Here is a 27,318-nt window from a genome sequence, read left to right on the forward strand (position 1 = left end):
ATTGTACATGGCGCCCCCGATTGCCAGTTGCACAACCTTAGTCTTGTTAACTATCCCATACTCCTAGTAATACCTTAGGGTATCCTGTAGCGCTAATGTAACTAATTAAATAACTAACTAGTTAGTTAACGTAATTCCCGGTTAGGCTGCGCACCAGGTTAGGCCGCGCACCCCACCCACTACTAAAGATTCAAAAGCAGATAAAACCACCAACTCAATTAATTCAAAAAACTATCGATTAGGGCACCAGGTAATTGAATGGCCAACATTCTGGCAACCGCTACACCTAGGGGGTGCACGTCTGGCCGGTCGAGGTGGCAAAATAGGCGATTCAACCGGTGCGGGTGGAGGCTGTTCAACAGGTTCAACTGGCTGCACTGGCTGCACTGGTGGCAGTAGGCCCATTCCGACTGTAACACCCTGTTCACATCGAACTAGCGATTTTTTCGTGCTCGTTTTTGCCGTTTCTTCTCATTCGCAGCCCGTAAGTCAGCAATTTCCTGAGCTTGTAGCACGTTGGTATGCATTGAGACACAGTAGCCCTTAATAATCTGATCCAGGACAATCTTTGAAGGGGAAGGAGCGCCTCGGGATCTTTTTTTTAAGTAGTTTTTTGAGTGAAGAGAACTGTTTTTGTATTTCATTGACTGTTTTCGGTGTTTTCGTGCTGAATTGACTCGATCGGCTAGAAGGTCGGCTGGGTGGGGGTGTTGGTGGTCGGAGAGAAATATTGAGCTTTAAAAGCACCCGTTCAGGACCTAGTGGAACTAGACCTGCTGCTGTGAAACTAGACTGAATAGCCTCTAGCTTAAAGGTCTCTTCTCGTGCCTGAGGATAACTTGCTAGGAAATTTAGCTTATCAATATGATTGAATCCTAGCCGTGCCTGATTGGTAATCAGACGACCATAGGCACGCTTAAGAACAGCAAAACATCCCATATCTAGAGGTTGAAGAAGATGGGATGAATGTGCTGGCATGCAGAATGGGATGATCGATTTTTCGGCACAAATCCGGTCGAATTGAGGCGTGAGATGGCTACCATGGCCATCAAGAATCAGAAGGCAATATTTTCCTTTCATCCGAGTTGAGGTGCATGGGATGAATAGGTTTTGAAGCCATCGGATGCTGATTTCATCTGAAGTCCAGCCATTCGGAGAGACTTCAATTCGCCAGTCTTTTGGAAGCCCATCGAGCCAACTAGAGTCATGGTTTTTGGCTTTAAAGATAACGCATAGTGGGAGTGCGAAACCAGCCGCACTAATTGACTCGATAACAGTCACCCATTCTCGATTTCCTGGCTGTAGAATTGCCCGACAACCATGACACTCGGCTCGAGTGACCACCTTTTGTGCTGATATAAGACCCATCGCAAATCCAGTCTCATCAAAGTTATATATATCCTCTGATTGGATACCGTTCTCATTGATGGCAGATTGAACAGTTTTAAACCATTCACGTAGAACCTTTGGGTCCTCATTTTTAGCACGTTGGTAATCATATCGGCTTGAAAAACGTGTTTGAAGTTCTTCTCGGCGTTTCACAAAGGTTGATACCCAGGTTTTTCCAAAAGTTGGTTTGGGGGGTGGGTGTTTCCACGGTCGGTAAGTAGAATATTCGCCATTTCTCTCACAGTTGAGGGCCTAGGCGCTGCACCGCGTGAATCCATCGAGAGTATCCACTGCACAAGCGATTCTTCCTCGGATTCAGTCAATGCATGGCGACCATGGCGAGTATCACTATAAAAACGCGTTCCTTTCATTCGCGCGCGTACTGTAGTCTCAGGTACGTTATATGTCTTAGCTGCAGCGCGGAGACTAGGAAATTGACCATTCTGAAAAGCCTGAATAGCTAATAGTATTGGCCTTCTGTTTGATCGAATCTTGACCTGATCGAGCGTGCTTTGGTGGCATGGTGGGTGGTTGAAGAGGGTGGGTACGGGTCGGAACGCGTTTCTGGGCGTGGTGCGCGGTAACCGGGTGCGCAGCCTAACCGGGAATTACTTTATCACCTCAGGCAGCAAAGGTGCATATGGGGTGGATCTGTCACGTGATTCCACCAATCATGACCCGCCCACTGGATAAGCGAGCCACACTCATCCGCGGCCACAAACCGAGAATTTCCCATCATCGACAACCTCCGCCCACAGTCGACGCCGACCCCAATCAGTTAGTCGCACTCGAATCGCTTCACATACGCGTGTACTAATAAACTCCAGAGATGTCCAACGTCCAGCAGACCGGCAAGAAGACCCGTTCGGCCATTGCCGACGTGGTGACCCGCGAGTACACCATCAACCTGCACAAGAGGGTATGTTGAAAAACCCGCGACCCCACAGATCTGACCTGCGACGATTCGTGAAAACCGTGGAGGCACAGAAAGGAGATTGGACAGAGAACACAGTCTCCGAACGGTGATTGCTTCTGGGAAATAAATTCAATGTGTGTGCGTGCGGGTGTCAGTGCTGCAGGATGAGACTTCGAAAATCTCTTCTTGACCGCGCCTCGACTCCTACCACTCCCGAATGCCGTCTGCGGGAAACCGTACGACTGCAGCCGTCTTTGCGACGATCGGACAACTGCAAACCCCTCCAATTGGAGGTGTCACAGTTGGCATGCACTTTCCCTCAAATCGACATGAAAAAGAAGAGATTAGTTTGATGAAGTCCACCTCTATGGCCGAAACAATCATCGCAGAGCAGCGTCTCTACCAGATGGCATTCGGACGGAAGACTGATTGTACCTTCTTTTTGGGATATAGTGCCACGGTGTTAGCTTCAAGAAGCGTGCTCCTCGTGCCATCAAGGAGATCCGTGCCTTCGCTGAGCACGCCATGGTAAGTTTTGGTTGAATTCTCTTATGTCCTCAACCTGTTTTATTCCCGGGCCATTGCTAACCTTCTTATTCAGGGCACCAAGGACGTCCGTCTTGACCCCGCCCTCAACAAGAAGGTCTGGGAGGCCGGTATCAAGGGTGTTCCCTTCCGCCTGCGTGTCCGCATCTCCCGCAAGCGTAACGACGAGGAGGGCGCCGAGGAGCGCCTCTACTCCCACGTCCAGGCCGTCAACGTGAAGAACCCCAAGGGTCTGCACACCGCCACCGTCGATGACGCATAAATGGAATGACCGCGGTGTCTTTGCTTCTATGATTCCATGTTACAACTGGGGTTCGGTTGGGGCTTTTTCAAAATAAAATCTATTTCATACCCTTGAGTTTGGTCCGCTGTGTAGCGATATAGCTTCTCACGTAGTCCCCTGCAGTTCTATCAAATGTAAATGTCATCGGCACTTTGTACCCCAATTTCCCTACCCATAGACTCAAGAGGCGGATGTAATATACATTTTTTTTTTCCGAAGTCCAAATCATGCAATGGGTAATGGGGTCACTGTACACTACAAAGAACGTTCGATAATGTCTCATGTCAAGTCGGGGCCTCGACATTTCGTCGGCTCTTCTGCATGGTGAAAATCTCACACTGGTGCAGCTGTTCAAGTCGCCCGTGACTTTAAGGGCTAAAGAGGGATGTGAAGGAAGAAGAGAAGAGGGGCAAAGGCAATTCCAATATAGCACGAGCCGTTGAGGATATATTAGTATAGTGGGGCAGTATGTTTAAGACACTTTCTGGGAACTGATTCTAGTGTACGGTTAACACTAGACTGGATGATGAAGATATTACCCTAGGTTCAAAATTCTACCAAAGATCGTCTCAATAGTTAGAATCGTGGAATTTGTCACAACATCTCTCTCAAAACTAGTCATACAGATAAGCCTGAAGCGCCGAAGTACTAATCAGTACTTGTTTTCTTCGATCCTCTTGACAAGATCATCAAGGTTGTCCTTCTTCACCCGAAGTGCCCACTGAGCAGGCCGGGCACCGGCTTCAGATTCCGGGACCAAAAATTGGATACTTCCACCAGTAACAGTCCAGCCCAACTCCTTCTTCAGCAGGGTGTTGATGATAACGTTGCCACCGGGATCGGCACGGAGGACAATACGGGCCCGGCCAGTTTCAGGGTTCTTCAAAAGTCGCATAGACCCCATTCCCTGGGACGTCCATCCAGTGGTAAGCTTAAAAGCACGAGCACGGCATTCGAACTCCACATTTTCGTTTTCTTCACCGGCATTAGCGGTAGACAGATCGTAAACAGCGCCGGGGGCAGTCTCATCGTCAGCATTACAGCCGACGTTCGAGACGTTCGAGTTTGTAACCTCAGAGGCCGGGGAAGCGGGAGCGGGAGTATCAGTAAAAGCCGGGGTACCACTGGAGACCGGAGTACCACCAGAGGCCGGGGACTGAATACGATCGAAAAGGCTTCGACCCGCTGCGGCAGTTGGCGGGGGAATGGGAGTGTCCAAGCTGGACTTGGTCTCGGTATTGTCCATTGACTTGGACTTTTTGGACTCATGGCCTGAGGCCTCCGAGTCAGCCTTATCATCATTATCATCATCAGGTGCAGAACGCTTGGGCGAGCGACGGAAGATGTTCTGCGAATCCGGAACAGGCGTGATGGGATTTGGGGAATTGAAGACGGAATCCCAAGGAGTTCCTGCAGATGATGGAGCGGGTGAAGGGGCGGGCAACGCAGGTTTTGCAGAATCGGAAAATGCAGCGCCAGTAGATTCGTCGTCAGCATCGACCATTTGGAAACCCTTGCCAGGAATGAAAACAGCCTTTTTCTTCGACTGGCTTTCCAACTTTTCGCGCTTCTCTCGCTGTTTCTCGGCGTCTTTGCGCTCCCACTCTGCCTCATCATCTTCGTCCGAATCGAACTCCTCGGCCTTCCGCTTGGCCTTCTCCTTGGCCGCAGTCTCTTCAGCCTTCTTCTTGAATTGAGCCATGAAGTCGACACCGGCGCTGCCATTGCCGAACTTTGGAACTGAGAGAGAAGGTGTGGAGCTCTGAGATTGTGTAAACTTGGGGTTGGCAAACATGTTGCCTGCAGAAGTAGGTGCCGGGTCTTTCTTTGCATGAGTCGATACATCACCGGCTCGTGGGGTTCCATTAGCTGGAGATGAGAAAGACTTTGCGAAAACGCTAGACGTCGCAGAATCATTCGGGCCATTTGCAGTCGCAGGCTCGGGGTCAACAGATTTATTCTCGATGGGTGCCAGGCCGACGTTCTTCCAGGATTCCTTGGTGCCTACCGGGACTCCCATTTGTCGACGGAGACCGATGTAGAAAATGATCACTTTATCCAATCCGTCGGCATCAGGCTTGCACTCGGCAACTCTCTGCTTGAAAATGGTATCCAAGGCACGAACTTTGTTGGCGGCTGCAGGGCTGGTTTTGCCGACATTTGCAGGCAAATTAGAGTTGGGAGTAGCTGAACTTCCGAATGAAGCTCCGGGGGTCTGAAGACCCGCAGGTTTGCCAGAAGGCTGCTCCGTGGCTGGCTTTTGGGCAAACATGTTCGTTTTGCTAAGAGCCTGATCTGAAGCAGGCTTCGGAGCAAACAGGCTCTGAGTCGGAGCCTGTTCCTTAGAGGGTTCAGACGGCTTAGAGGTGGCTGATGGAGCGCCAAAAAGGTTTTTGAACGGATTGGCATCGGCGGGCTTGTCATCCGCCTGGTTCGCAGCTGGCTTTGCAGCGAAGATACTCTGAGCAGGGGTAACCGATCCCTGGGAAAGACCCGTCACCTGGGGTGTGGCCGAGGTGGTACCGAAAAGGGGCTTGGTTGGGGTTGCGCTGGTAGACTTATCAGAAGCCTGGTCTGTAGCAGGCTTCGGGGCAAAGGGGTTCTTGATGGGAGTCGCCGATCCCTGAGGAGCCTGGTCTGTGGCAGGCTTCTGAGTGAACATATTTTTGAATGGATTGGCATCGGCAGGCTTGTCATCAGCCTGGTCTGCAGCAGGCTTCGGGGCAAAGATGTTCTGAGTAGGAGCCTTTTCTTTAGAAGTTTCGGTCGGCTTAGGGGTGGCTGATGGTGTGCCAAAAAGGTTTTTGAACGGATTGGCATCGGCGGGCTTGTCATCTGCCTGGTTCGCAGCTGGCTTTGCAGCGAAGATACTCTGAGCAGGGGTGGCCGACCCCTGGGAAGGATCCGCTGCCTTGGGTGTGGCCGAGGTCTCACTGGTCTCACCAAAAAGAGGCTTGGATGGGACTGCAGTAGCAGTAGCCGGCTTGTCAGAAGTCTGGTCTGTGGCAGGCTTCGGGGCGAAGAGATTCTGAGTAGGAGCTTGGTCATTGGATGTTCCGGCAGGCTGAGGGGTGGCTGACGCTGCGCCAAACAGATTCTTGAACGGATTAGCATCGGCGGGTTTGCCATTAGCCTGGTCTGTGGCAGGCTTCGGGGCGAAGAGATTCTGAGTAGGAGCTTGGTCCTTGGGAGTTCCGGCAGGCTGAGGGGGTGGCTGACGCTGCGCCAAACAGATTTTTGAACGGATTGGCATCGGCGGGTTTGTCATCCACCTGGCTCGCAGCTGGCTTTGCAGAAAAGATACTCTGTACAGGGGTGGCCGATCCTTGAGGAGGTCCCATTGACTGGGGTGTGGCCGAGGTGGTCTTCATGTTGCTGAATGGATTGCCGGCCGGGGTGGCGGGCTTCGGGGAGAAGATATTGGGGGTCGAGTCCCCAAAGAGGTTCCGACTCTGGAAGGAAGAAGACGGAGTAGTGGATGGCGCCTTTGGCTTAGTGTCCGGAGACATTTGCATAGAATCCGCAGCGGTCGAAACGGCAGGGGTGTTGTTGGATTGGCCAAACAAGCTAGAGCCGGTCGAAGCATTCGCGCTCTGAGGCGCGCCAAAAGAAAAGATTGGCGAGGCAGTCTGAGAGGTAGTTTGGTTGTTCGCCCCGAAGCCGGTGAAAGAAGTTCCCTTAGAGGCTGGTGCAGCAGGAGCGGGATTTGCGGAGGTGTTGGCGAAAGGATTGTTCACAGGTGCAAAACTAGAAGAGCCGCCGAAGTTAAAGCTAGGCTGAGCGCCGCCACCGAAAGAGAATGGAGCAGAGCCACTCGAGGAACTCTGGTTGGGTTGATTCGACCCAATGCCAGCACCAGCACCAGGGAAGCTTTGGCTTTGGCCGAAATTGAAGCCGGTCGACTGGAAAGCGGGGGTAGGCGCAGAGAAACTGGAAGCCGAGGTGAGACCCCCGAAGGCATTCGCGGGTTGGTCGGTGTTGCTGCCACTAGTTGGGGTGACGCCGCGAGGTCGGCGACGGATATCCTTGATTCTAGGATTGTCAGCAATTGAGGCCGGAAAGCGGGTGCGCTTGAAAATCGCGGGACTGGGCAAGCGCGAGGGCGGCGCAGGATTGTAGAAACCAGAGGAAGAAGACATGACTGAAGGGGGAGATCGAAGTGGACGCCCCACGAAGAGCTGAGGTTATCGAATTTGAACTTCTTGAAATACAACGCAGAACGTGCATTTATAATATTCAAGGGTTGCAGCTTCGAGTAAATGATGAGTGATTTAGGGATGGTGCTGTTGACGTGGTAAGGATGGCGAGGGATTGTTGACACGAGTGAAGGGTCACAGAACAATCCGGGTAACTTGAAGCCGCTCGCCAGTCTCCCTCGCTCTCGATACATACTACCATGCACTCTGCCGCCGCTCCACCACGACACAAGTCCATGGTTGCAAAGAAAATAAAATAGAATTGAAAATCGAAATGAGATGTCAAACTTACTTTCTGCTGGCCATCTGCGCGGCCGTTGCCCGCTGGGGCGTTTCATTCGGTGTACTAGACATTTCGAAAATATGCTCGTCGTCTTTGGACCCTTGAGGACCTTGCGCCGAGCGTTTGGACATGCTATGGCAACCTGGCTTCGTCTGCACCCGCCAAGCAATTCAGGGTTGATGTTCGACGGCACCCGAGCTGACTTCGTCGCCCCTGCCCGAGATCAATCACGATCCTCGCCCTGAATTCTCGGAATCATGCACGACGCAAATTCCAATCACTCAATTTGCACAGGCGTCGAATAGTGGTACTTCACCTGCGCTGCACCCTTGAGTGAAGCTCTCGAAGCCCTCGCTCTTAGCGTATTCGTTGCCGCGGGAGTCTGCGAGTCGTCTCGTCTCCACACGCGTTGGAAGTGAAGAAAGGGTATGGATAGCTGTGAAATGTGCTATTGGAGTATATTCACACCCTACGAGGGCAGAAACGATTGCTTCGGTGGGAAGCTTTCGGTCGGTGTCGCGGGTTTGGGGTCTGGTTCCGTGACACGACGTTTTTCGCGACCTGTCGCGCAAGCTGACTCCGATGGTAGACACCAGGGTCTGATGTCGAGCAGAGAGCAGAGCGAATAGCCGTATTCCGGATGGAAACGCGATTATTTCGCGATAAAAGCGAGGGTGAAAGGGTGGGCGCTGGTTGTTGGGGCTTCTACTGTAGGATTATTTTTCGAAAATCCGCAGCGACCCTCGCGGATTCTGCCGTCACGTGTGGGACTGACCGCCGTCCATCGCGTCGCCGCTGGGGCTATGATGTTATTGCAAATCACCAATTAGCCACAAAACTACCGGTTTCACTATATTGGATGCATCGAGGGGTTTTTTTATTCTATTTTTTTATCTCTCTATTTATGAGGGTGACGAGGCCTTCACAACTGGCGGTACCCCTCGACATGGAAAGTCCGGCTTAACCCCGTCCGGCAGCTCGCAGCATCCACGCGGTCTGCGTGCACGGGACACTCGCCGGGTATCGAGGTTCGGACATCGTGGGGAATCCTCACTGAGCCTTGCACTAACTATGAACGGAGGCCTCAGGGACAGTCCTCCCCTGGAGATTCGAGTGCCCTCCTCGCCTCTCCGGTGCTGTCACACCATGCCCCCCTGAGTCGCATTTCTCCCCAATGTGGCGCCAATGACTCCTGCGGCTAGTCACATTCCATTCCGCTTTTCAATGCGCTCCGTCGGCCTAGCTCCGTTTGAGCTTCTGTACAATGTGAGGTGGTGGCGAGAGCCCTCTCGATTGGCCCCGACGAGGTAAATCAACAGGGGACCAGATCCCCCATGGGGCGCGATCAGCGTGGTCGATGGCCCTAATGCCATTGCTCGTCGCCCTCGCGATCATGAGGCAGATCCAGCGTGACAACCTAAATGGCCGAGGAAATGATGGCTAAAAATGCCAACCCAGCCTCTGCCAGTCATTGCTGCAGCAAGGGTCACTCACTCTATATTTCCCCGTGTCAAGTAGTACTTCGGGGTGTCATTCATTTTATGTTCATTAGTGAGAGGGGCTGCTTTTCTTTTCTTTACTTTTTTTTTTTGGCAATCGCAAGGGCTGAATCGCGTCGATCTGCCCCTTTTCGTGCAATGTCATACGCGTTTGTTGTGTCTTTACCTTAGGGTACCACGTGCCAGTCCACTACATTGGGTTGAGTGCGTAGTAGCGGCCGAGTCCACGCGTGTGGGTGGGATGCCGGTGCTATAAGTATTCGAGGCTGCCCTCGGCGGATTTGGCGATCTGTCTCTTCCCACGAGCGTCGTGCCCGGTGCTTCGAGTCGAGATGTATCATCCTTCGGTTCTGACGCTCCTCACTTTGGCAGCGCATGCTCGGTGTCAGTTGTTGGACATCCCCGCCGTGGATGAGTTGGTCAGCTCTGCCCTGAAGCCCCTGGCAGACTATACGGATTATGATGGCCCCACCGGAGTTGCCTCGTCTGTTATCAGCGCCGCAACACCAGCCACACTCTTTAATGTACATGCAACCGTGGAGGCGTCAGACGCATCGTACTGGCTAGCCGAGATTGCTCATCAAGGCGTAGCTGCTTTCAACCCAAACCCTTCCGGCTACACGGTTTTCCGCAATGTGATGGATTATGGGGCCAAAGGTACTTTTGTCCACAATCGATGCCATGTGTGAAGAGCCTCACAATCATGACCGTTAGGTGATGGGGTAACCGATGATACTGCCGCGATCAATGCTGCTATTAGCGATGGCGGTCGCTATGGACCATCGAGCAGAGAGAGCTCCACCACGACGCCTGCAATTGTGTACTTTCCTGCAGGAACATACCTGATCTCTTCTCCCATTATCGACTACTACTTCACGCAACTGATCGGCAATCCGAACGCCATACCAGTAATCAAGGCGACCGCGGCCTTCACGGGATTGGGGCTGATTGATGGAGACCAGTACCAGAGCGATGGTAACCAGGGATGGACTTCAACGAATGTTTTCTTCCGACAAATCAGAAACCTGAAGCTAGACTTGACTGGCATCCCAGCCAGCTCAGCTGCAACTGGTATTCATTGGCCGACTGGACAGGCTACAAGCATCCAAAATGTGGAGATCGCAATGAGCTCTGCATCCGGAACCCAGCACCAGGGTATTTTTATTGAGAATGGTGAGAACTAGTAGATCTACTCCCTCTTCCCTTTTGGTAAAAGACTCACCGTTTTTCAAAGGTTCTGGTGGCTTTTTGGCCGATATCACCATCACCGGCGGCCTGTATGGTGCCAATCTCGGCAACCAGCAATTCACTACGCGCAACCTGGTGATCTCGGATGCGGTCACAGCTATCTCCCAAATCTGGGACTGGGGCTGGACCTACCAAGGCCTTACCTTGGCGAACTGTACCACCGCCATTTCGATCAACAATGGCGGCGTCGGCAATCAACTAGTAGGCTCGGTCGTTGTTCTTGACAGCACTATTCAGGACTGCTCAACTTTCGTGGCCAGTGCCTGGGAGACCTCACCTTCATCCAACGGGAGTCTGATTTTAGAGAACATTGTCTTAGAAAACGTTCCAGTCGCTGTCAACGGACCGAGCGGTACTGTTCTTGCTGGGGGCACTACGACCATCAGTGCCTGGGGCCAGGGCCACAAGTATACCCCCAATGGGCCCACAAACTTCCAAGGCACTTTCACGACACCGACGCGTCCCAGCGCTCTGCTTGCGAGTGGCTCTTCCAGATACTATACCAAGAGCAAACCTCAATACGAAACGTCCTCCACGTCGTCTTTTGTTAGTATTCGAAATGCAGGAGCAGCCGGAGATGGTTCTACGGATGATACATCGGCCATTCAATCTGCCTTGATCTCGGCTGCATCCTCTGGTCAGATCGTCTTCTTTGACCAGGGAACCTACAAGGTGACAAGTACCATCTATATTCCCCCGGGATCTCGCATTGTTGGCGAATCGTATCCTGTCATCATGGCTAGTGGAAGTTCTTTTTCGAGCATCTCGAACCCTCTGCCCGTGGTTCAAGTTGGCAAGTCTGGAGAGTCAGGATCGATTGAATGGTCCGACATGATTGTGAGCACCCAAGGATCCACTCCTGGTGCTATTCTCATCGAATGGAATCTGGCTGCCGATTCGGGCTCTGGGATGTGGGATGTCCACACCCGAATTGGTGGATTTGCTGGCTCGCAGCTGCAAGTTGCTCAATGTCCTACCTCCGCGGCGGTGTCGGCTGCTTGTGAGGTCGCCTATATGTCCATGCACATCACTGGTAGTGCGAGCGGGGTGTATTTGGACAATGTTTGGCTGTGGACGGCAGACCATGACCTCGACAGTGCAGATAATACTCGGATTTCTGTCTACTCTGGCAGGGGACTGTTAGTTGAAGGAAAGAACATCTGGTTGTAAGTGCGTCCGATTGAGTGGAGGCAAATTGATTGCTAATGTTACTAGGTACGGAACGGGTGTGGAGCACCACTCGTTGTACCAGTATCAATTTTCCGGGGCCAGCTCCGTGGTGGCAGGATTTATTCAGACCGAGACCCCGTGAGTATTGGGAATTACCTACACACCGCACGTACATCTTGGCGATTCTCACCAGCTTCCTCCCAGGTATTATCAACCCAATCCCGATGCGGCAAATGGTCCCTATCCAAGGAACTCCGCCTTGAATGATCCAGACTACAGCAGTTGCCTTTCTGGAAACTGCGACGCTCTTGGACTGCGCGTTCTCAATAGCAACGACATCATCGTGTACGGCGCCGGGCTTTACAGCTTTTTCACTGAGTATAGCACGGATTGCTCTACTTTCCCCACGCCGGAGAATTGCCAGAGTGAGATCTTCAGCGTCGAAGGTAGCACGACCAACTTGGTGGTCTATGCCCTTAGCACGGTGGGTACGACCAACATGATTGTGAAAAATGGTACGTCGCTGGCTGTCGTTAGTGACAATCTGGCGACATATGCCGCTACTATTGCCTACTTTACCTTCTAGTGGAATCTTGAGTGATCAATTCTGCGAGTATTTCTTAGCAGAGCCCGGCTCTAATAGGACTTATGTCTTGCAAATATTTGCCATGTTCCTAATTTGCAGTATCGCGGTCCTCTCGGAAAACACCAGGGAGTTCCGATTATTTCGAATGAACCATGTGATGCACTTGTGATCTTTTGAGAATATTGTTATGAGTAGAACCCTAGTCATCACATCATACCTCTTGTGTTTCTGAATCCGAAGCTTGCCGAGCAAGGTCACAGTCTTTTGTAAAAACCCTGGAAAAGGGCTATGTGTTATCCAGCGAGGATGCCGATTCTAACGAAACACCGTATCGCTGTCGGATATATGTCCGACATAGAATGCGGGGGTGTGGGGTCCTGCCAGAGTGAGGGGCTTAGCTCGGGTAAGACAGACAAAGATAGCCCGAGGGCGAACTGTTCCGTAGTTGGTATAAAGGTTAAGGTGCCGGTGCTTGTCGGGAACCTTCTTGCGACTTCACTTTACATCCTTGGAAGTGTTCACCTCACCGGATCCTCGGGACCCTCCTTGACACAAGATGTCCGCACCAAAAGACAGCAACACGATTTCCTTCGATGCCCTCCCGCTAGATCCAAGCGGCCCGCGAGGCAACGCTTGGGGTCGATTTGGGCCCAAGGATGAGCTTGGTACACTGAACTTGCTCACGCCCGAGGTGATTGTGGAAGCTGCCAAGGAGATCCGTACTGGCGTGCGCATTTCCCTCGACTGGCCACTGAGCATGCCCTCGTTCCCGAGCTTCAATCGTGATCCGTTCAAGCAGGAAATCGTTCTCCGAAACCCCAACTGTGTGTATGACGATATCTTGACGTTTAATAGCCAAGGGTCGACACAGTGGGATGGGTTCAGGCATTATGGTACGGCAGTTGGTTTATATTATCTGTTGAGTTAAAACCCCACTGAAACTTCTCGTAGCCAACCAGAAATCACGACAATTCTATAATGGCCATACAACAGAGGAAATCGAAAGCTCAGATGTCATCGGCATGCATGGTGAGTGAATACTCCATTGCGCCTAGAAAGGGTAGCTGGGGTACTTATGGGCAAATGATAGTGGTGGCTGAGAATGGTGGCATCACTGGTCGTGGTGTTCTGGTCGACTTTGCCGACTGGGCTGCTTCCAACTTGGTATCTGTTTGTGCACTGCAGTCAGAAGCAATTACTCTCGACCAATTGAGACAAGTTATCAGAGACCATAATCTCGAATTTCGGAAAGGCGATATCTTGTTTATCCGAAGCGGCTTCACGGCAGCGTACAATAACCTCAGTGATATAGAGCGTGAAGCTCTCCCTCGGCGTTCAAACCCCGACTTTATCGGCGTAGAAGCGACCGAAGGCATGGTCCGCTGGCTGTGGGAGCAGCAGTTTGCAGCAGTCGCCAGTGATGCTCCGAGCTTCGAACGAGCCCCAATCCGCGGAAGTCATGCCGATCCGAACTTCAATCTTCATGAATGGGTGCTAGCGGGATGGGGAACTCCGATTGGTGAGATGTTTGACCTGGAGAAGCTATCACAGCATTGCAAGGCCACTGGCAGATACAGCTTTTTCCTGTCGAGCATGCCCCTCAAGGTGGGTCTCTTTCTCGGAGACTGATTTTAGCATTGCCTCAAGACCCCTGCTGATTGATGTATTAGGTTGTTGGTGGAGTGGCTAGCCCACCCAATGCGTTTGCAGTTTTCTGAGGCCGCTTGCTTTTTTGATCGAGTCGATCTAAATCGGTATCACCATATGTACTGAAGCTTAAAAATAAGCAACTCTGGCGTGGTCTTGGCATTTCACGGGAGCCGGCGCCCCGCTCACAGCTGTCTGCCATGTGGCTTAGAGCCGGTGCCCTACGACACCTGCCAGTGTGAGAATGAAATACTGCGCTCTTCCCTCGGCGGGAAATGCATATACGATATAGCAACCCCAACCTCAGGAAAAGAAAGTGTATTTTTCGAAACCGGGTTCTTTGCTTCCAATGCCTGCTAGAACGCACCCTCGGGGCAAGTAGCGAAATCGTTCGTGGCAACGGCGACTCAAGTTGCAACCTTTTTTTCAAATAGAACCGCAACCAGATCAATGATCCTTTCCCAGGTTCGAGTCAGTACTGTACAGTACTAAAAGATGGTCATAACAAATATACCTTAACGACCAGGCGGGACAGTTGGTCGCTGGTATGTGGGGAAGCGTGGTCAAGTAACGTATCGTACCAGGCTCGCTGCAAGGGTCAGCGAATCGCGCGGCTTCAAGTGCAACAATTAATCTCTGGAGGCAGACACATTCCCTGGGTTCAAGAGCATCGCCTCACTGTACACGTGTATGTGTCCCGGGGAGGCAACCGCCAAGTACAGGCCCGCAGATTTCGCTTGTGCAGGCAATGAGCAGTCAAATGAGCGGCCGTGATGTCAAAGGAGAGCGACGGTTGAGGGAACTGATCGGCCGCCTGAAAATAGAAGTGCGCGTGTCGAGCAGTTCAAGGCGGGCGCGGTGGAGCGGATCGCGGACCCGCCCAACCCACCGTGATTGGGTTGGCGTTCCTCCAAGCACTTCGGGACTCTGTGCGCCTCCAACGCCTGAATGCTTGCTTCTGAACTCTCCGCTGCCCCATTCCGAAAAATTGATGCTCCTGGCCTCGCGCAAAAAGTCGACCTGCGATCCAGCAGCAGCGCCATGTGAGACATCAATCTCTGGTGCCGCTGAGCCCTGAGTGGACCCGGCCTACCCATGAATCTCCTGACGATCGGTTGATCTTGTTGGCTGACGTGATTGAATGGGTCTCCTCGATCAACACATCTCGGCGAGTCACAACCGCCAGAGCTACCCACCATACCTGATACCAGCGAATGGGTCATACAGACCCTGTTTGTATGTAACAATTCACAGGAATTCCTCCACTCCCCGCTCCACTTTTCCAGGGAAAAGGCTGGAGTCCACTTAGTATTTCTCAGGGATTATGAAGTGACATAATGGCAGCTCCCTGTGCGCACCTGGAACTGAGACTGGCCGCCCCGCGTGCTGTTTTTTCCGACCCCAGCCCCAGACAAGCCTTTTCCAACTCTCCTTGGAGCCTGTCACCAAACCCCAGGGCCGTCTTGATCACTGCGACCCCGGCAACCCTCGGCCTCGGCGATCCCCTCCAGAATACACCCCCAGCAAGCGGTCAGGCTCGCAGACCGGATCTCTCCTGGCCATGTGGGCGAAGTCAATATGGTCATATCTCCTGTACGGGTTGCTCTTTGGACAGCACGTCCATGCAATTGAATTGCAGATTGATGATCGACGTGAGTTCTGGGTGTCTGATCATGCTGGCTTCCACCGGCCTGCGCATGCCTCATGAGCTAACCCGCGCCCCCGAGAATAGAATCGATCGAAAGTGCTGCGGAGAACACCATTTACGGAGCTATGAAATGGTATAATGGCAATGAAACCGGTCAGATTCCAGGCGCATTCCCCGAAAAGTGGTGGGAAGGCGCAGCGCTATTCCTTGCGGTCCTGAACTATTGGCACTTTACTGGCGACGACACATACAACGATCAGTTGAGTGTTGGGTTGGAATTCCAAGGCGGTCCGAACGGCGACTACTGGACGAGCAACTACAGTCGATTCTTGGTGAGCATCTCCGTCCGGCGGCAATCTACTCCTTTTTCTCGGGCTAATGGGGAACGATATAGGGAAATGACGACCAAATGTTCTGGGGCCTTGCAGCAATCCAAGCTGCCGAACTGAAGCTTCCGGACGTTCCAGACGGAAATTCCTGGCTCTCCCTGGCACAGGGTGTTTTCAACGACCAGAAGGACCGATGGGATACCACGGCGTGCGGCGGTGGACTGCGCTGGCAGGTCTATGTCTACCAGAGTGGATACGTAATGAAGAACTCGGTATCGAACGGAGGCTTCTTCCAGCTCGCTGCGCGGCTTTATCGATACACCGGAAATTCTGAGTACAAGGACTGGGCGGAGAAGGTCTGGGACTGGTCCGCTAGCTCTCCATTACTCAACAACAAAACATGGAACGTGGCTGATTCCACCAATATGGACGATAATTGTGCAACTGCTGGAAATATCCAGTGGACATATAACTACGGTGTCTATCTGGGCGGTGCGGCATATATGTACAACAAGGTGAGTACTAGCAGATTATTCTCTACCGAGATGGGTGACACTGACGGTCAATTATCATCTAGACTGGTGACCAGAAGTGGCTAGATGCTGTCAATGGTCTCTTGAAGCGATCTTTCCAAAACTTCTTCTTGGCCGAGCATGGCTTTGTCATGGAGGATATTACTTGCGAACCAAGAGAAATCTGTAACAACAACGAGATTCTTTTCAAGGGATTGTTTTCTTCCTGGCTCGCATACACAGCACTCCTGGTTCCCTCAACTTACGATACCATCATGCCCAAGCTGGAGTCCTCGATTCAAGCGGCGGCCAAGTCCTGCACTGGAAACAACAACAACACCTGCGGTGTTCGCTGGTACCAGTCGAAATGGGACGGATGGACCGGAATGGAGGAGCAGATCAGCGCGAGCAATATCTTCAGCTGCTACCTGATCAAATATGAGAAGGATGGCAAGGGACCGGTGACCTCTACGACAGGAGGAAACAGTGAGAGTGACCCCAATGCTGGTGAAGAGAGCGGCTCGAGTAGCGAGGACAAGCTCAAGCCTATCACAACTGGGGATCGAGCAGGTGCTGGAATTTTGACATTCGTCTTTGTGGCCGGATGGGCTGGATTGATGTCTTTCATGTTCCTCGGGGGTTGAAACGCACTTGGGGCAACATTCTTCCGCTCAGCGGCCGGTTTTCTTGTTCACACTGTACATTTATTACCATTTAGCGTCTTCGACTTCTAACATTTTATGTCGCTGCTTTGCCCAGATTGTATCAACTGGTAAACCTGGCTACTCTTCAGCCAACGGCCGTATGCGATGAGACGTGACGAGGCTATACAATCGGTTTTTCAAAGCAGCTAGCTCATAGCTGGTTCTTGAAATGTACCCTCCGGGATTACTAATGTAAGAGCCGGCTGATTGACGGACCAAATCAGGATATAATCCACGAGCCTCGTGTCTCCCCTCTTCAACCCTCACACCGCCTCTAAGTTTTCGCCGCACCAATTCGAGCAAATTTGACAATATTTCACGATTTTCAGCCCTTTTCAATCCAACTCAGAAAGAACCAGTTGTCAAAAGCCACGGACTGAAAAGCGGGGATGCGCTGGACTCCCTTCCCCCACTGCTTTTGCTACATGGATTTCCTCAGACGCTCCATATTTGGGATCGCATCGCTCCACACCTTGTCGATGAATTCAAAGTCATTCTGATCAACTTCCGTGGCTGTGGTGAATCCTCTGAGCCTGATGATGTCGGCGCCTATGCGAAAAGCCCCATGGCTCAGGAGTGTATTGCTGTGATGGATGCGTTAGGATTCGCCGTGTCCATTTATGTCTGTGCTCATGACCGCGGGGCCCGCGTGGCGCACAAACTATGCGTTAATTATCCTGGCCGTGTTAAGAAGACTTTACTTCTTGACATTTACCCAACTCTCGCTATAATCGAAAAGACCAATCAGCATTTTGCTCACAGCTATTATCATCTTGACCAAAAGGAGACTCTTCCCGAGACTTTCCTGTACGCAGATCCTCGAGCAACGACACAAGTATTGATGAGAGGATGACCAGGTGTTGGTCTTAGTATCCTCGATCCGACATGTTTCGATGCCTATGTGAAAAATATGAGTGATCCGGCCGCTGTTCATGCAATGTGTAATGAATCCCGTGCCGCTGCTACGGTGGACTTGGAAGAGCCAAGAGAAGATAAAAAGCATAATAAGCTTGTCAAGTGCCCTTTCATGGTTCTTTGGGGCAAAAATGGCGCCATGGACAAATCGTTTGAGATCGTTGAGGAATGGCGAGCTGTGACGGATCATGATACTTCTGTGGAAGGATACGGCGTTGATTCTGGGCATTATATTCCGGAAGAGGCACCTAGATCGGTGCTTTCTGCTATTAATGACTCCTTTACATGAGTGCTCAATAGATTTCACAATGCTATGTTATGGCTCAATGTTTCTCCAAAGCGGGTGGCTGAGTAGCTGCAATGGTTGATCGATCGCAACAGCCGAAACCCAATTCGATCAGGATTGGCGTTTTGCACAGTTAGAGCATTCAACATGAGTCATTTCGACAAAATCTCCTTGGTTGCGGGAGTGAAGTGAAGAGAATGACAAGAATCCCGCACAACATACATCTAACCGGAAGAACGTTGTTCCACCGCATCCCCGCAGACGGTTGCAGCAGTAGAGCTCAGCCAACTACACAACGACTAGTTTCCTGTCGCACTGATGAACCGCTAGATCTGAGCGGACTCTCGACGGAATGAAAGATGGATCATAGCCCTCTCTTGTATGATGCTGAGCAGCATCATTGCGGTCGCTTCTGGGTACGGGTGCCCCTCCTTGCGTCAATGGATGCAGTCGTGTTGACCAATCCAGGACCCAGACAATGCGTGGCTATCGCCCTGTGCCTTGTCTTACTTGGTGACCTTCCATGCAAGTATTGCTTTGCTGATTACACTGCGTCATGTACTTGGTCCAATTGTGAAACGATGGCGCCCAGAGTGGACAATTCCCTTTATCTCAGAAGACGAGTATCATGAACTCCCTCTCGAGGGGGCAAAACAATCCCTTCATTGGACTCTGATACTTCTTGGGTTTTCCGTGACTGGTTTTTTTGCGGGACTCCTGCGTTGTTTCTCTCCAAGATTGAACCTTTTGGACATCATATCTGTCGCTTCGTGGGTACGTACTAGCCCCGGCGTAACCATGATCATCACTGACCTCGGACCAGGCAATTGTGACCATACTAATCTCTATCGAAAGGCCAAGATCATGCTCGATCTCCCTATTGGCCTACTTCTTTCTGGCATTCGTTGTTGAGACCTCATTCGCAGTTCAATTCAACACGAGCCTGAATTTCAAGACGGTTGGCCATTATGTCGCTGCGGGGGCTGCTGTGGCCAACAGCGTTACCATTCTACTCATGCCATTCCGATCGAGCTCGGTTCCGGTCTTTGACATCAGTACGGTCGGCCAAATGCCACGCAGCGACTTTCGCAGTCCAGAGGATAATCTCCGACTGTGGCAATTTCTCTCCGTTTCCTGGATGGCGCCATTGATTTCATTGGGCCGCAACAGACAATTAAATGAACCCGATGTGTGGCTACTCGGATTTGAGTTTCAGCACCGCCGCCTCCACGAGAAGTTTCGCCGTCTCAAAGGGTCTGTCCTCATACGGACCCTGAGAGCTAATGGTCTTGATGTTCTCATCATCTCGAGTATTGCAATTGTGCGGATGATCTGCGATTTTTCGACCCCCGTCCTTCTACAGCAGCTATTGAAGTCGATGCAGGACCCGACAAAGCCAAAAAGGGTGCCCTTGACATATGCGCTCTTGTCACTGGCCTTGCGACTGGTTGCTGCCCAATCCCAGGTGCTGAACTTGTGGTATGGTCGGCGTTGCTACGAACGATCCAGAGGGGAGATGATCATGATGGTCTATGAAAAGGCCCTTTCGCGGAAAAATATTCTTGGAGCACATGAAAAAGCTCAGGAATTGCTGGAAGAGGAGAATGATGCTTCTGGTGGTGATCTATCCGCTCAGCAAGATGCTCCTCCGGCAAACTCTAGATTTTGGAGTTGCTTCTGCACTGGAAAACGCAAAGCTCAGCCAGAAGAGGTAAAGGAGGCTACATCACTAGGAAAAATTTTCAATCTTTTGCGAGGAGATGTCTATGACGTGGCCCAAAGATACTGGGAAATTGACAGCCTCATCGACAAGCCCCTCGGATTGATCATCGCCGTGATTCTGGTTTGGATACTCTTCGGTCCATCTTGTTTCCTCGGCATCCTGTCTGTCTTGATTGCCCAAGCAGCAAATGCAGTAGTTACAAGAATTCTGCTTCGCTACGAGCGAATCAAACGGACCGCTACAGATGTCCGCTTGCAAATCACCTCGCAATTCGTGGAATCTATTCGTCATCTTCGATGGTATGGATGGCAAAACCATTGGATCCGACAAGTTATGGAGGCTCGTCAACATGAATTGAACCTACGAATCATCACTCGTCTATGGAGTATATTGATCTTGTTCATTAATGCATTCGCAAGTGGAGTTTTCCCTGTGCTGGCTCTGTACGCATACGCGATTCTAGCGGGACATGAGTTGCGCATCGACATTATTTTCCCTGCATTGCAATTGTTTTCGATGCTCGAAAGCCGTCTACGCGAGATCCCGAACTTGATAACCACATTGATCAATGCTTCAATCGCCTTGGGTCGCATTGAGGATTTCATGGCGGAACCAGACAAAACTTACGACCCAATTGACCCTTTGACCGCCAACATCCCGTTTCACTTGGATTCCTGCAGCTTCGCATGGCCGGGTAAATCTTCGCCAGTCCTTACGGATATTAGTGTCACTATCCCTAAGGGCCTCACTGTGGTCACCGGCAAAGTAGGAGCAGGAAAGACCGCCTTCCTCCAGTCGCTCTTAGGGGAGCTTGATCAACTTAAAGGCTCTTCCCATATTCCGAATGAAATGGTGGGCTACTGCGCTCAGACGCCTTGGCTGCAGAGCATGAGCATTCGAGACAATATCCTATTCTCTTCGGCCTATGACGAGCAGCGGTACAAGAGGACATTGGAAGCATGTGCTCTTCTACCTGACCTGTCCCAATTCAAACATGGTGATCTGACTTTCATCGGCGAAAACGGTATCGGTCTTTCTGGAGGTCAAAAGGCACGCGTAGCCCTTGCGCGTGCCGTTTACAGTGCTTCTAACGTTCTTCTATTGGATGATCCTTTGTCTGCCCTGGATCACAATACAGCCGAGTCCGTCGTTTGGAAATGCCTTCGCGGACCCTTGATGCATGATCGTATCGTCGTTCTCGTGACACACCGCACTGCGGCTGTCCTTGATATCGCTGACCAGGTCATCGAGATTGATGGGGGACATTCCACGGTATACGACAAGGATGCGATTGTCGCATTGGCTCAAAAGAAAGATACAGGTGCTTCGCTGTTTTTGCGCCAATATGGATCGGACGCTGAGGATGAGTTCAGCTCGCAAGACGAGGCCAATGCCGTGCCAGACAAGTTCATCGAAGAGGAACACCGTGCCGAATGGGGTGTCAAGGCCCGAGTGTATTGGACTTATATCCGGGCCGGAAAGTATCGATGGTGGCTAGCCCTGGTGTTTGTTCTCGCTATCTATCGACTCGCGGCAGTTGGCCAATCGTGGTTCCTCAAGGGGTGGGGCGAAGCCTATAACCACTGGCAGGTAATTTTCTCTTTCAACCAGCTGCCAGTCTGGAGCAAGCCGTCTCGAGAAAATGCCTCCTCGGCATTGTTAGGCGTGTACCGGATTCCGCACAATCCTATGGACCAGCTTCCTCCTCCTGATGACGATGTCCGTCCCTGGCTTTGGGCCTTCCTTGCAATTATCACGTTCCAGATAGCCGTACTTCTTGTTTCTCAGTGCTTGATGCTCGTCATTGTTTACTGTGCAGGCAAGACATTGTTTCAGCAGGTAATGGTCCGAGTGAGCCATGCGACTTTCCGATTCTTCGACGTCACGCCGGTGGGACGATTAATGAATCGCCTAACATCGGACATCGGTGTTATCGATGGTAACATCAGCGTACAATTCCAAATTATCGCATTTTATGCCATCACCTGGATCTCCTCGATTTTGGTTATTGCCACGGCGACTCCAGTTTTCCTCGCGTTCTCATTGATATTGACCGTGGCATTCGTCCTGATCTTCCTACACTTCCTCCCGACATCTCAGAGCCTGAGACGACTTGAAATGGTATCACTCACTCCCCTCTTATCTAATTTTGGAGAATTACTTCACGGTTTAACAACCGTGCGCGCGTTCCGTGCCGAAGACCGTTTCCAGAGCCGTGTTATTTCGGTGGTCGACAAGTTCCAAGGAATGGACCATTTCTATTGGTCACTCCAGGCATGGCTCATGTATCGCTTCGAGAGCCTGTCCGCTTTCTCGACGTTCTGTTTGAGTGCATTGGCTCTTTACACAAACACAACTCCGGGCCTTGTCGCTTTTGTGCTCATTGCCGCCAATTTGTTCGTGGAAGCCACACATGGTCTGTGTAAGCAATATGGTCAGCTGCAGATGGACTTCGTCTCCGTTGAACGTATTGATGAATTGCTTCACGTCGATGAAGAAGCTCCTGGTACCATTGATCCGCCAGCTGCATGGCCGACATACGGCAGCGACGTCATTTTTGAGAATGCCACCATGCGCTATGCTCCTCATCTCGACCCTTCTCTAGTGGATATCTCTCTTAATATTCCCGGTGGATCTACCACAGCAATCATCGGTCGCACCGGCAGTGGCAAGTCGACATTAGCGGTATCGTTGCTGAGCGCCATTCGGCCAGAATCCGGTCGCATTTTGATCGACAATATCAACATTGCCGACGTGAGCAAACAAGCTCTACGCACTCGGATCACCTTTGTCGCTCAAGACCCTGTCCTCTTTCCAGGAAGTATCCGTCTCAATCTCGACCCCACAGACGAGTTCTCCGATCAGCAGTGCGCGGAAGTGCTCGAACGTCTCTGTGCCCGCCATGGCTGGACTCTCGAAACTCATATTGAAGCAGGCGGGAAAAACCTTAGCCAAGGGCAGCGGCAGCTCATTGCGCTCACGCGAGCTGTGCTCCGACGGAGTGCTGTCGTCATCTTTGATGAGGCAACGGCATCGATCGATCATGAAACCTCGCTGGAAATCCAACAGATTGTTCGAGAGGAGCTGGAGCTGTCGACAGTGATCACGATTGCACACAGAGTTGAAGCTGTCAAGGATGCAGACTATTTTGTTGAGCTAGACCAGGGCCGTGTACTACGGGAGGGACGGGTTCGAGACTTGTAAGCTTTCCTAGATCAATCTAAAATCTTCCCATCTCTTGCCCATCACTTCTATGGGTAAAGAAGAGTTACTGCTGCTGCTGCTGCTGTTGCACTTGACCACACCACGAACAGCACAACTCGACTTCTACGCTCCAAAAAATAGATAAATAAACAAAATAAAATAAAAAAATATCACCCGAAGGAGCATTTCTGTACAGATTTGTGGATCATAAAAATAAAGGGTATCTAGTTTACAGCTTGGCACCGCCCTGGGCCTTCTTCAGGATAGGCTCCATCTTGGTAGCCTTCATGATGTTGCCTTTGATCTTCAGCTTGCCGCCCATGAAGAGGCGCTGAGCGTTGGCCTTGCCGCTAACGAGCTGAGCGAAGTCTTCGTCGGAAAGGTTCAGGGTGACTGGAGGCGCAAACATAGTTAGCATGCGATCCAATATTTCGTCTTGCTTGGGGGTGTCTGGTTCGACTCACCATCGGCCTTGCCGCCGGCCGGAGCAGCGCCCTCGCCAACTTCGCCCTTGTTCTTCAGGTCGAGGTACCAGCTCTTCTCCTCGCCCTTGGAATTCTTCAGGTTGAAGGCGACAACAGCCTTGGCCTTGTCGACGGCATCCTTGCGGTCGGCCTCGTTCGACTGGAGAGTCTGGTTGATCACGTCGAAGGCGGCGGAGGAGGGGAAGGAATCTGAGAAAGAGCCGTCAGCAATAAGATCGGGGAGATTCCCCATGCGACCGGGGGAGGACGCAGAGCTAGTAACAGTGGAGTGCATACCGTTCTTGAGAGGCATGATGGCGGATAGGAGTGGCAACCGGGGTATGTGGGGAGTGGTAGAGGAAAAAGCGACAGGAAGTGAATATATACCCAGCGATGATGACATCCCATGGCATGTGAACCCGTGGGCCTCGGTACGGAGGCGCGCGCGGCTGTGAATGTGCTCCCTTTTTCTCCACACGACCGAGGACTGCCTAACCCCCGACTGCTCCAAGGACTCCATGGGCCTCTTCATAACACGGTCGCATGCACCCCCCGGTCTGCATGGCCCAGTTCCGACGATCTCTTTCGATTTCCCCGTGATGGCATCGGCGCGCCCCCGTGTCTCCCCCCAAAGTCCGCTTAACCCGGGAATCCCACACTCCCCAGACGAACATGGAAGCGGACTCCACCGACCGGGCCCTTTTCCTTTCTTGCTCGACGGGTCGCACGAATCCGGTATCCATCGCGATGTTGGCAATCGTTTCCCTCCGAGATCAGCTCCCCAACAATAATCTCAGAAGATCGCTCGCGCGCCTCCAACGTCACCGCCAGCTCAGCACCGATGGCGGTACGAGCCGCTTCATATGATCCGGTCGTCCCCAGATCCTCTCGCGCACTCGCGTCTGCGCCAAACTCCGCAGTCCGTCCTTTTGGCGCTGGACTGCACAGATGGCTCGTTGCAGTTGCTTCTGGCTGACACCGGCCGGGCTGAGAACAATCGGGACGTCAATGGCGCTGGCGTGTTTCTGGGTCTCTTTCCAGCGCTCATTGCCACTGAGCTTGGTCAAGGGTGCCAGAGCCTCATCCCAACTACCCGTTCGCAAATGGACATCTTGGAGATTGAACTCGTGGAGGGAATGTCGGTGATCAAAGATGAACGATGCTACCTGTGAGGCGTCGATGGTCGCATTGACCAGTTCCATGTGCTGCAACGACGGCATTTTCAATGGCCTCAAGGAAGCCTTGGTCTTTTGAGTGCCATACTGACCAAGTGCTCTATTGATCGGCCGTGTCAGGCATGGCTCCGACGCCAATGAGATTGGCGACAGTCCCTTCTGGCCCTCCCAGTGAAACACCAAACTATGGAGAGCAGGGAAGCTGTGCAGATAGGCATGTAAAAGCTTCAAGTGATCGGTTGGACCGGTCTCGTGGGGAAAGCTTGCCATGCGAATGGACAAGTGGCGAATCTGAGACCAGCGCTTCCGGGACGCAGGAGATGCACCAAAGCTCAGACTCGGCCGTAGGTACAATACCGCCCCGGGGTGAACTGAGAGCAATGAAAGCCGATTTAACGACAACAGTGGCGCCTGCTCGACCGCTATCCGCAAGGAAATGAGTGCATAATCCACTATACTCCTACGATACCGATGGCTGGGCAGCTGACCGTCACAATTGATGCGAAGATGGCACAGGTTCGGCATGGAAGAGAAAGCCTGCACAAACGAAGGGATATCCGCAGCGGCATGGAATAAGGGCGGATACTGCTTCACCAGCAAATCGGTCATCTCCCAACTCCCGTACCTCGGATTCTTGGGGCGTGTTTGGTGGCATTGGGGTGTGTACATGAAGGTCTGCTCTTTGCCTGACATCGGATCGATCACTGGCGGCAAGAAGGTCTCTGCGGTGTGTGGCATCTTGAAAGTCATGGACTGAATGAATGGACCAATGCGCTGGAGTACTGCTAGGTGCGATGGCTTGGTCAAGATGCCACTGCGGAAGAAAATCGTGATTTCGGTGAACAGCAGTGGGGCTAGCTCTAGGGCCAGGTCTCGACAGATCAAGCGACATGTTGCAAGATCTTGTCGATCTAAAAGGTGCACCAGCTGCTCTCGAATGACTTGTTCCTTCCAGGCGTGAACTAATATAGGCATTGCCATCGTCAAAGTGTGTGCATTCCGGCTAACTCTGACGTCGTAGAACTGCGTTGGGTTGAGTGGTAAAGTATATTAATTATACCTATGGTGTAATATATAATTCAAAACGTGAACGTATAGTCAATTTAAATGATTCACATGTTACACCGGCATGGATGAGGACTATCATGGATTTGGCTGCAGGCACTTACATTATCTCACTATGTGTCAATGTGTATATACACTATATTTGGTGTAGCACCAGTGAGGTTGTTATCAAAATGTCCAAGCAGTCGTCGGGTTTTGTTCAACTACCATGACCTAGGACGCAATCAGACCAGGCATAATCTGGCTCGGTGTCAGTGTTTATTCCTGACAGATCCTCTGGTCTTAACCATGCTAGACATTAAATCCTGTAGATGGAGTTGTAATCGGGCCATAAACACACCGGTGCAATATGATCTTGTGATGTCGAGATCGTCTGCTCATCCAGATCGACCTCCCATTTGATGATTGCACTCCTAGCTACAGCACAGAATGAGTCATTAGGCTCGAAACCCGGGGGAGAAGCAGCTTCGGTACAAATGCAGAAGTTAAGCGCCCTGTATACCCTGAGGCAGCCCAGATGTACATCTGTGGATCTATCCTGCATGTAGCAAGTGTTTTCACCATTTGCATACCAACGCGAGGACACGTCTATCAGCACGTGCTGATAACCCGCCAACGAAGTCCAACAGTACTGAGTATCACTAAAAACCAACAGAAATGCTATCCAGTAGTGAATACGAAATGAGATTCGTGTATTGATGGGCCTGGTTCTATTATAGACGGTAATACTTGATTATCATAATACTCGTAGGGCCTCATTGTCAGACGAGTCTATAGGAAAAATAGACACTGTGGTCCGTGCAGAAGCAACTTGAATCTGGGCCTGAGCCATGTGCGCACTAAGAGAAGACTGGGCACGGGATCAGGTAGATTGATATAGAGGATACTAGTAGTATCCGCGGATTTCCATACACATCACATCTTGCACGGTTTCCGTGTCTCATTTAGGAAAGGTTGGAAATTCCGGGAAGCTGCAGGGGGCCATCCGTGGTAGCGGCTGTGACAGCGCCATGGATGCAGTTGTGATTTGATCCCGGCAAATCTTTTTCTCGTTGTGGCCGCAGGATCAGGCACCACTTTGATGGGAAGGTGATCAATCACCCTTTGAATGTCGCCAGGCTTGCCTCGAAAGGCCTGGATCATCAGCTGCACTATTTGCTTTGCCCCATTTTCTTTCTCCACCCCCCCCCCCCGAAATCCCTGACTTCGACCAATCTCATACTCAGGCAAGATCATATCCACCACGCCACTTCGACACGGCACTACCAGTGTACATCTTCAAAGAACCCTCTGCGAGCCCGGACCAAGTGGCCTCTTGCCTGGGCAAGACTGCGGTGCTCCTTATCACCGCCGCCCAACTGTCCCCGCCTCTGCCAGGCGCCACCGCTTTCGCGTTTGCCTCGTCCACTCACTGCAAACTGACCCACCACTTCAATTCACTCTCGAACGCGGCGCCTACCCCGGTTCTGATTTTCCACACAGGTCAGGAGAGATTCTCGCCTCTCGTGAACCGTTACCTGTGTTCCAACC

At 51.7% G+C, this 27,318-nt stretch overlaps 8 protein-coding genes across 8 annotated transcripts; 5 read left to right on the forward strand and 3 right to left on the reverse strand.

Moving 5' to 3' along the window:
• Window positions 1-2,218: 2,218 nt before the first annotated feature.
• On the forward strand, window positions 2,219-3,113 carry N7532_012008 (60S ribosomal protein eL31; the record flags this gene model as incomplete). Its single annotated transcript, XM_056624499.1, has 3 exons — window positions 2,219-2,308; window positions 2,759-2,833; window positions 2,907-3,113. The coding sequence occupies 3 exons, from the start codon at window positions 2,219-2,221 to the stop codon at window positions 3,111-3,113; spliced, it is 372 nt and encodes a 123-aa protein (XP_056469487.1).
• A 673-nt stretch (window positions 3,114-3,786) lies between these two features.
• On the reverse strand, window positions 3,787-7,273 carry N7532_012009 (uncharacterized protein; the record flags this gene model as incomplete). The annotated part of the gene is made up of 2 exons (XM_056624500.1): window positions 3,787-6,354; window positions 6,446-7,273. The coding sequence occupies 2 exons, from the start codon at window positions 7,271-7,273 to the stop codon at window positions 3,787-3,789; spliced, it is 3,396 nt and encodes a 1,131-aa protein (XP_056469488.1).
• A 2,171-nt stretch (window positions 7,274-9,444) lies between these two features.
• N7532_012010 (glycoside hydrolase family 55 protein) lies at window positions 9,445-12,116 on the forward strand (the record flags this gene model as incomplete). The annotated part of the gene is made up of 5 exons (XM_056624501.1): window positions 9,445-9,769; window positions 9,827-10,285; window positions 10,347-11,526; window positions 11,576-11,668; window positions 11,735-12,116. 5 exons carry the CDS (start codon window positions 9,445-9,447, stop codon window positions 12,114-12,116), a joined length of 2,439 nt encoding a protein of 812 aa, XP_056469489.1.
• Window positions 12,117-12,672: 556 nt separating this feature from the next.
• N7532_012011 (cyclase family protein) lies at window positions 12,673-13,834 on the forward strand (the record flags this gene model as incomplete). Its single annotated transcript, XM_056624502.1, has 4 exons — window positions 12,673-13,009; window positions 13,068-13,145; window positions 13,207-13,721; window positions 13,787-13,834. The coding sequence occupies 4 exons, from the start codon at window positions 12,673-12,675 to the stop codon at window positions 13,832-13,834; spliced, it is 978 nt and encodes a 325-aa protein (XP_056469490.1).
• Window positions 13,835-15,536: 1,702 nt separating this feature from the next.
• Window positions 15,537-16,896, forward strand: N7532_012012 (glycoside hydrolase family 76 protein; the record flags this gene model as incomplete). The annotated part of the gene is made up of 3 exons (XM_056624503.1): window positions 15,537-15,743; window positions 15,806-16,255; window positions 16,330-16,896. 3 exons carry the CDS (start codon window positions 15,537-15,539, stop codon window positions 16,894-16,896), a joined length of 1,224 nt encoding a protein of 407 aa, XP_056469491.1.
• Window positions 16,897-18,635: 1,739 nt separating this feature from the next.
• Window positions 18,636-23,084, forward strand: N7532_012013 (uncharacterized protein; the record flags this gene model as incomplete). The annotated part of the gene is made up of 2 exons (XM_056624504.1): window positions 18,636-18,670; window positions 19,013-23,084. 2 exons carry the CDS (start codon window positions 18,636-18,638, stop codon window positions 23,082-23,084), a joined length of 4,107 nt encoding a protein of 1,368 aa, XP_056469492.1.
• A 229-nt stretch (window positions 23,085-23,313) lies between these two features.
• On the reverse strand, window positions 23,314-23,861 carry N7532_012014 (SCP2 sterol-binding domain-containing protein; the record flags this gene model as incomplete). Its single annotated transcript, XM_056624505.1, has 3 exons — window positions 23,314-23,477; window positions 23,549-23,758; window positions 23,846-23,861. The coding sequence occupies 3 exons, from the start codon at window positions 23,859-23,861 to the stop codon at window positions 23,314-23,316; spliced, it is 390 nt and encodes a 129-aa protein (XP_056469493.1).
• A 508-nt stretch (window positions 23,862-24,369) lies between these two features.
• On the reverse strand, window positions 24,370-25,704 carry N7532_012015 (uncharacterized protein; the record flags this gene model as incomplete). The annotated part of the gene is made up of 1 exon (XM_056624506.1): window positions 24,370-25,704. The coding sequence occupies one exon, from the start codon at window positions 25,702-25,704 to the stop codon at window positions 24,370-24,372; it is 1,335 nt and encodes a 444-aa protein (XP_056469494.1).
• Window positions 25,705-27,318: the final 1,614 nt, after the last annotated feature.

Source organism: Penicillium argentinense (genome assembly GCF_028826775.1).
Source record: "Penicillium argentinense strain IBT 30761 chromosome Unknown utg000011l_segment0_segment0, whole genome shotgun sequence".
Taxonomy (NCBI): domain Eukaryota; kingdom Fungi; phylum Ascomycota; class Eurotiomycetes; order Eurotiales; family Aspergillaceae; genus Penicillium; species Penicillium argentinense.